Source organism: Crocodylus porosus, unplaced genomic scaffold (genome assembly GCF_001723895.1).
Source record: "Crocodylus porosus isolate Cpor-Errol unplaced genomic scaffold, CroPor_comp1, whole genome shotgun sequence".
NCBI lineage: Eukaryota > Metazoa > Chordata > Crocodylia > Crocodylidae > Crocodylus > Crocodylus porosus.
In genome coordinates this window covers 45,001,680-45,010,736 of record NW_017728907.1, presented here as the reverse complement: position 1 = coordinate 45,010,736, position 9,057 = coordinate 45,001,680, and the positions used below count along the sequence as shown (strand labels likewise).

The window sequence follows — 9,057 nt, the reverse complement described above, 5'->3', positions numbered from 1 at the left end:
CAGGGGGCTGGACTCGATCTCCCGAGGTCCCTTCCAGCCCGAATGTCTATGAAATCTATGAAATTGTCTGGTTGGAAGCTGGTGCTCATCTTCCTCCTCAGGGAGCCTGCAAGATTTCCATGGGTCACTGGAATTCAGTGACTAGACTGGAAATTTTAAGGAATCCATCTGGGAAGATTTTCTGACCATGCACACAATGGATACGGATGGGAACCAGCCACCAAAAAGCACAAGTGCATGGGGAGAGGAGGGCAAGCACTCCAACCTGGCCTTGGATGCGCCACTCTGCACTGCACGGACTTCAACACGCGGTTCATTTATGTCAAGGATGCTTTACTCATTTCCCCTCAAGCCTGCGCTGATGAAAGTTGTCAGGCTACCCAAACACATCACACAGGTCGGAGCTGAAAGAACTGCTCGGACTTCTATTTAAATACCTGCGATGCACATACACAAGTATCTGGATTGTACCTTGCCAAGGTACACAACACAGTTCTGTGCATCATTTTGGGAACATGTGGACCAACAAAGCAGCAGAAAACAGGAGGAGACAACAGGTTTTGGCAGCAAAGAGTCTCAGGCCTAGACCCAGACCCAGACTGCAAGTACCTTCCCTCTCCTAGCAGAGAGAGAGATAGCAAAGCCGCGGCCGGTACGTGCAATCTCTGGGGCTGATCGCTGGTGAGTCACCACCAGTCACGTAGGCTGCAAAGCAGACAAGGCATGGCTGAATCACCGAGCGGGAAGCAGTCAGGTTCAGGGCCAGGTCCCAGGTACAGAGGACAACGAGTGCAGACAGGCAAAGGTAAAGCAGAAGTTGAAGGGAATACAGTAACAAACTCCCCAGTGCTTCCCCGCCGCAAAGCCTGCATCCCAACCTAAAAGGTCCTTGGCAGAACACAACTCGCTTGGGGCCATTCACTTTTCTCAGTTTTTAGAAATACCAACAATCCTCTGACATCTTCCAAAAGGTTTTGACCCCTGTTCCTGACCCAAATTGGTATCCAAAAACCAAGGCTTGTGGCAGAGGTCCACACCTGGCATATGTGACTATCCAGCGCTGCCGGGACAGAGAGGCTCGTCAGCACTTATTTCCTCCGTCCACACCAAGATAATATCCCTGCCCAGTGCCAGACAGGACTGCCATTACTACCGCTGCCTCACTGTGGGCCGCTGACTTGCTCTAGCCCCTCTCCCATTTCTCTGATAAGCAAAAATGAAGTTCATCTTTAGAAATCTGCAGAAAACTAGCAAGTGGTGAATCACGCTTCGCCCTGCAGCTGACCTCGGTTCTACCTTAGGTCTTCCATTCTGCAAGGTCGCTTCTGAATTAGTTTTCTTCCTCAAGTCCTTTGAAATTCTGCTGGAGATAAACCAAGATGCTTTTGGGTTAGAAAATATTTCTGGTGGGTCATCAAGTCCATCCCTCAGCTAATGGAAGCCATGCCCAGAACATCAAATACAAAGCCTGATTTTGAAAAAAAGGATTGCTGATGACCTCTGTTGAAAGTATTGATTTTCTTCCTGGTCACCCCACATTTTCATTGAAAAGAGGTTTTCTCTCTCTCCCTTTTCTTTTTTTTTTTTTTATTAAAGTAAGCAACGCATTCCACAGGCCTGAAAAGAGAATCTTTTCCTTGACAATTGAACTGAACATTAAATGAAATCTGCAAAGCCATTTTTCCTCTGTACAATCAAAAGCTGACAGAAGGGGAAGCAGGGAGAGTGCATAAAGGAAAAACATGAGCAAGCTGAGGGAAAAAGTGTAAAACAATCATCCTGAATCAGCTCCAAGCTGCTCTAATGGAATTAGGGTCACCCTGACAGAAACACAGGCACATCACAGAGAAAATTTAATAATTTCTTCACCGCAGTCTGCAAAAGCAATAGAGGTTTGGAAAGTACTTTCTGCCAAATTAGCACTTCTGTATATAATGCTCACGTGTCCCTTTTTTGCTCACCTGTACCTGGTACCATCTCGGCAGACAGCACTGTCTTAATGTTGACCCTATTCCTTTCATAGCAAGGGAGTCCGGATGAAACCTCTCTTCTGAAACAATGCCTTATGCTTAACCTCTGCACGCCCCCAATCTCAGCGCCTCTCCTGCGAACTCAGTGCTGGGTATCGCACCAATTCCACCGTGCAATACATATACAACCTGCTTCATCTTGCCCGCTAATGTCTAGCTATGTGCCAGCTGCCTAACTGTCAAGACGCTACGGTGGCAGCACTGACAACAACGGTGGAACAAAGACACGTTCGACAGGGAAGCCCCGGATCTGAGCGCTCCAGAGCGACCTCCAAACCCCACGAGAGCTGGCTGTCAGATGCGGCCACGGCCCTCTGCCCACCATGACTTGCTGCTGATCGCACAGACTGAGGGAAAGCATCTAGACACTGTGATAAACCTATTTTCCCTGCTCCATCACCTTTAATCAGAGGAGCGGGGAGCTCTCAGCAGCCCGGAGCCTGGCACTGCTGCACGGGGAGGGGAGAGGACAGAGAGAGGCCACACCACAGCCCAGCCCAGATTCAAACCCACGGGAGGGATTCTCGTTTCCCTTTAAGACACCACCACAGCACAGGCCACCCTGCTCTGCACGGCTCCAACCCCAGGACAACAGGGTCTGACACAGAGGCCACAATCTCCACCTCCAGGTTAGGCATCCCTTCGCTGGGAACGTCACTGCTCCTCCGGGCCAGGTCAGCTGGGCACAATGAGCGAGGGAGCCACCGACTTTGGGCACACTCCCCCGTCACTCGTGGCGTTTCCTCCCTCCGACCCACAAAGAGGGCAAGCCACACCGGGTCGTTCCCAGAGCGTCACCTGGGGCCCGAGAAAGCAGCAATGGGCAGAAGCAATCTGCAGTGGCCAACTCCATGTCGGAAACAGCTCTTGGTTAAACAAACTCCTGCAAGACCGTTTCAGGCTGGACATAAGGAAGAATTTCTTTACTGTCCGAGCCCCCAAGGTCTGGAGCAGCCTGCCAGCGGAGGTGGTTCAAGCACCTACACTGAACACCTTCAAGAGTAAATTGGATGCTTATCTTGCTGGGATCCTATGACCCCAGCTGACTTCCTGCCCTTTGGGCAGGGGGCTGGACTCGATGATCTTCCAAGGTCCCTCTTGACAGAGACCATGCTGCACGCCTGGGTGCTAGCCCAGGTCTAGCACTGGGGCTGCAAAGCAAAGCCCACCTGGGTCCTTTTAACCCTGCAGGAGTGACATGTTCCTGGCCCTGGAAATGGCCTGAGACCCCCCACACACATTTTGACCCCAGAGAGCAATACTCTTTGTCCTTTCTGGCAGGGCAGGGCTGGGCTGATAATCCTCTGGGAACTCAGGCTCAAAGGCTTAGCGCAGCAACCGTATCTGGTGGGGCCCCATGTCGTAGAGTGGGGACGGGGACGGGGCCCACCCCCATCCAGGCCCTGCGAGGAGGGCGGATCTGTGACCTGGCCCCCAATTCGGGGCCTGGGGCAGGGGGCGACTTGGCCCTAAGACGTCCCATGGGAGGAAGGTGGTATGGTGTAGCCCCACCCTAGCCGGGGAGGCTGGTCTGGCCCCAAACCCACTGTGCAAGAGAGGGGAGGTGGCCAGGCCCCTCAGAAGCCAGGGGCTGCGGCGGTTGTTGTCCAGCTCAGACCTGCCTCGCAGGCTTGGGATTTTGGCAGCAGGGAAGGGAAGGGTGGCAGTACTGCCATTGCTCCCCTGCTGCCAAATCTCCTAACTGGTGAGGGGCCGGATCCCAAGGCTCTGCAGGCTGGAGGTTGAGCACCCCTGGCTTAGAGGATGAAGCCTGCACCCCTGTATTGCCCGGCTCCAAAACAGGCTCAGATTCCCTCGGACAGAGCGAGCTGAGCGAACGGTCTCCAGCCAGCGGTGCCCAGGAGGAAGGACCGGAGTCACGACACTCCCACCTATCTGCAGCCCTGGCCTGGGCAGAGAGACCCCGCCATCAACACGCGTTCTTCCAGCCCCTGCAGAAGTGCGACGGCCGACCAAAAGGACTCGTCTCCCCTCCTGCTCCCTTCCACTCTCCCTCAGCTGATCTCCATCACGTCTGACCCAGTCTGGATCTCCGTCTGGCACAAAATAGTGCAATGCCCCCTCCCAGGCTCCATCGAGTCTCCTGGTGACGTTTGTAAACCTGCAGCTTAGCTACAAGCCTGGTGACAACCTGATCCCCAGAAAAGAGGCAGGAAAGTGGCTGGGGATGGCAACGGGAAGCAGACAATGTCAGCAGGCCCCATGCTCGCAGGCTCTGGGCACCTGCAGCTCCCAGCGCCTTCACCAGGAGATGGATCTGCATACAGAGCCCCTGGCAGGAATCAGCTGCAGCCTGAGCTGTGCAGGCACATCAAAGGGCCCCATGGCACACACGTACGCCCGTCTGTCAGCCCGAGCACCTCTCCCACTCTCCAGCACCTGCCCTGACCAATGCTGCTTCCAGAGAACAGCAGGGACCGAACTCCTTAATGACCTGGTGCCTGCCACGCTCAAAAAGCTGTGCTCCAGCTTTGTGCTTACGTCTTCACAGCAAAGGTATGAGGAAGGGAAGGTCATCCCAGTTTGAAAATGTAAGCAGGCAGGCAGCAGGTGACTTGGGATATGCCCTGGATACAAGGAGATGAGGAGGGAGGGCACCTGTCGTCAGAAGACAGGAAGCCGCCTTGCTTCAGATACAGACCCACAGATACCTTGGACTACCCCAGCAAATGTGGACGGCTGAGTTATGAGAAGCAAGGCTGAATAATGAGTCTGTGAGGCTTTCTGCATGATGCATAATTCATTTGCTAGAGAGCTCCTGCTTTAAAGCATTTCCAGTACCCCACTGTTAGCCACGTCTGCCCTCCTCCCCACTGCATGAGGGCTTTCCATTCACTGCTTGCTCACTTCCCTGGGCTGGGCTAATCACAGCTGGACGTGGCAGCTGCACACGAGTGTCAGCACAACAGAGGTGGACACAGGTTCAGAACAAGGCAACACGGCACTGAAATATTCTCGTCCTGTCCGACTGCCATGCGAATCTGGAAACGCAATGTATGACAGGGAAGCGGGGCTTACACTGTCCTCCGGCAGGTCTCATGAAGCCAGCTGACCTCAGAGGTGCAGCTTCAGTAATGAGGCGACGGAGGCTTCGTGCAGATGAAAGAACAGGGAAATTAAAACCACGAAGAATCCCAGCACCCTCCCCAGCAAAAAATGCAGTGTAGCCAAGTCTTGCTAATGGAGTCAAGCCCAAGGTTTCAATCTCGTAGCCATGAAACATCGTGCTCCCCTTGGAGGGCATCGCTCTCGTAAGCAGTTTGTTTTTCAAAAGCATGGACCAGGACCACAGCTTTTTCATCTTGCCCCTCAGCTTCCTCAGCCCCAGTACACACGAGATCATGAGGCTCCCTTTCCCTGGCTGTTCCCTTGCTGCACGTGCGGTAGGCCAAGGGAATTCGATGTTACATGAAAACAAGTTCTTAATATTTCTGAGGTCTTGGAAAGAGTTTGGAGGTTACTTACTGTCTGCCCCAGCCGAAGGCATCAAGCAGCACAGAACTACTGCTGGCACGATGAATACTGGGACGCAGAAGTTAGGCACCATATTCCAAAGCGAAGCAAGTCCTCTCGAGTCAGGGACAAGGGGTCAGTACATCCAGGGTTACAGATGCAGACTTACTCCTGCAAGCCAAGAAAGAAGGAAACATCAAATACTGTGCCAAGCCAGAAGGTCAAACAAGGGCCTCCTCCCTGCATCCCACCCCACGATCAGTCTCAACCCCACAACCCACCCACCCACAGTTTTTAAAGAAGGCAGAACCATTTTCCAATTTGGCTGCACTACGTTGATGGAGCTACAGTGAAGCAACAACTGCATCCAGGGCTACATACCCTGCTGGCCTGCTCCGGCCCCGTATTATAGCGTGGCCTGTGAGGTCTAAAGACCTTTGCAAAGCAAAGCGTGTGCATCGGATGCATTATACCATTTGAACAGGAATAACCCACAGCGCTCCCAGGCATTTTGGAGGAGGGCTCAAGCCCTGACAACATAGGTATGAGGGCATCCTACCTTCTGGGGCTTGGGGAGTTTCTGGCACTTTCCTAAGAGCTACCAATACCGACACGTCTTGGCGACCGTTACTGCTGCATTTCGGGGGCATGCTAACTCCTAACAGAAACAAAAGTGTTCAGTGAATGCTAGCAGTGACAGTGCTCAGGGAAACCTGTGGGAAATCTCAGGAGACCCCACCAAGGCAAATATTTACATTGTACCATCCTACCAAGTAGTAGATGCTGCTGCTTCTTCCCTCTGTTACTATATCTACACAGTAAATCTCTGCGCATGTTAGATCATCGTACAATGCAAAATCTTTATTTATGTAGCACCTTCTACAGCCAAGACATCTGAGAGTACTTTACAAAATAACCTAGTTCTCTCCTCCGTGCAGAGAGAATAGGATACTGATCATCCCCTTTTTTCCTTTTCCTTTTGAAATTTCACGTCTTGGGCCGAATCAGTCCCAACTTCTATCAGCCGAGCAGAGCTCACTCATTCAAGCCTGTATGGCACTACCACCGGCAAGTATCCTGCCACCCAGACTCTTCATCCTGGGGCTTTGGATACTCCCATCCTGCTCCACCACCTGAATCAAAACAGCAACGCCAACCCTGCTCAGCCGCCAGAACCTGTATGCTGAAACAGAGGCCCCTTCGGAAGAGCCCGACATCCAACTTCCTTTCCGTCTGGTTCCCACCTCCAAATCCTCATTTGTCTCCCCCCAAAGAGTTCCTAAAACGCCATTAAGATGCGCTGTCTGCAAAGACAGATACAGATAGTTGTAACCCAAAGGAAACAACTCACCCGCGTGGTCTGCCCTTTGCTGGCCAGCTCTCTAAATAGTCCAGTGCCAGGGAACAAGAACAAGGGCCTGGACAGACCACGAAGACTGCGCCTCCACCCTCCGCCCGTGTGCCATGCTAGCTTCTTCACCTTACCGGGCCGAGTCCTCTTGCACGCCACATGGCGCCCTGCTTGCCTGGCCCGTCTGCAGCAACAGGCAACTTGCCACGACCGCCGAGGAGGACTGGGTCTGTCCCGTGCTGGGTCGCCCTTAAGCAAACTAATCCCAGCATCCCCTCCCCTTGGGTTTGGCAGTTTTCCCACTTCACTGCCAAGCCCGTGCCCTGGCTGTCGCTTGTACCAAGATGCACTGGCATCCCATGAGCTGTTTTACAGGCTGGATATTTTTACACCGGGTTCACCCGAACCTGCCTCCATGGTCCGGCAAAAAAGCCAGATGCCGCCTTAGGCAACGCTGCTGCCCATCTCTCCTGGAGCAACAGCCCCTTTGTCGCCTGGCAGAAAGCATCCTCCTCTCTTCTTCTTTCCATTGTGGCTGGATCTGTGGGAAAAAGCTGTCTCCATACAATATTTAAAACTCTCCAAATTGGAAAGCTTTAAATTTTCATAAACCAAAGTAACTGTCGTTCTGTTTTGAAATTGAAAACAGGGAAAGGGCCTCTTGCCCATCTTGAGAGGCGAGATGCTCTGCCCCCCCCACGGCGACAAGCCACACCTGGGCACGGGGATCAGGTATTAACCCTTCACAGGCAAGCACTGCCATCAGTGGGGGAACACATCTGGACCAGAGGCTACAGCTGCTTTTTCCTCAGGCAGAGGGGCTACGTGAGGAGGAAATTACCCACAAACCAAGAGAGATGCCATTCAAGAATGAGCTGAGCAAGAACGCAGACTTGGTATAAAAAAGGGCAGCAGAAATGCAAGTGAACCAACCTGTCAAGACGTGCCGACTCTGTTCCCATTGCTAGGCCACATATCTCCTGCTGCTCACAGCCCCGTGCCTTTCTCCGGGCTGCTGTTCCCTTGCAGCCGAACGCCTCCTGCACGTGAAATGATCTTTGAACCCCTCTGTAATCTCACTTCTTTGGTTAGCCTCCAACTACTTAGCTGGCACCTGCCAGTGCAGATACTACGGGGCAATGAGCAGAAATGCTTGCAGCATCGGACTGCGAGACGATAAGATGAGCTAACTCAAAACATTCAAGTAGGGTGCGGGGCTAAATACTTGGGAGGACGCTGGTCACAATGCTGAGTTGAGCACCCCAAAACCCCTAAATTTAACATCAGGATTGCCAAATGTCTGTCAAAGAAACCAAAAAGTTTGTTGGGAAAATGCAAGCGAGGAAGAAGGCCAACAGGAAAAGCTAGACTTGTTTAAAACAAAGCCAGGAGTATAGTGTTTCCTACAGAGCTGGGAAATCAAGACTGCAAACAGGCCCCACCGGAGGTGGCAGCATCTGGGTTCAGAGGAGTGATTAACTCTAAAAGGTTGAGAGAAATCATGACAAGCGCTGAATGGCTTCTGGCCTCCACGGACCCCTCGGAATAAAAGAAACTGAACTGCAACCAATGCAAGGGGTCATCGGCCACGGCAGCACATTAAAGAGATGGATGAGAAGTCACTAAAGAAAAAACAAAAGGTGGGGGGGAGAGGGGAAGAGAGAACAAGCAGCACGTATTAAAATGAAGCTACTTAGAGACAGATGCTTGAACAACTTGAAAATCTAAGGAGGACAAAGGACGTTAGATTCATTCAAACTCTGGCAGGACCTCGTTGCGTTTATGATCGTGTGATAAAACCGATGCCATCTTTGTTGAGAAACGTTCCTCCCCGGGAACCGTGCTAATTAACTGCCCCAGCACGTGTATAGGCACCCGCAGTGCCATGCCCCTGTCTCGGGAGGACGGACCAGAGGCATCTCTGCTCTGGCCCCGGCACGCGCAGCACATCGGGAGACACGCTCACACTTCGGACGGCACCTCGGCAGGTTGCTCCCTACGCACCAGCAGGGAAGACACGTGGCGTTCAGGAGGAACTGGCTCCCTAACGTGCAACAAAGCATCCACAAAACTTTGGGGTATCCAACAGAAAACAACACTAATTAAAAACCGCCTGGGCAAGGCTGGCATCCAGGGTGGATCGTGAGCAGTAAATGAAGCAGGCATTTACTTTATTAACAGTAACAATAATAATTGGTGTAG

At 52.4% G+C, this 9,057-nt stretch overlaps 1 protein-coding gene across 9 annotated transcripts in view; it reads right to left on the bottom strand.

The window, feature by feature from the left end:
- The window catches only part of PTPRF (protein tyrosine phosphatase, receptor type F), a 355,341-nt gene that overhangs the window by 251,448 nt on the left and 94,836 nt on the right, over window positions 1-9,057 (bottom strand). For all 9 annotated transcript variants that reach the window (XM_019531276.1, XM_019531275.1, XM_019531278.1 and 6 more), the window contains exon 3: window positions 5,517-5,675. In XM_019531276.1, coding sequence (XP_019386821.1) covers window positions 5,517-5,598 — 82 coding nt within the window. In that variant the 5' untranslated portion in view covers window positions 5,599-5,675. The remainder of the gene's footprint in view (window positions 1-5,516; window positions 5,676-9,057) is intronic.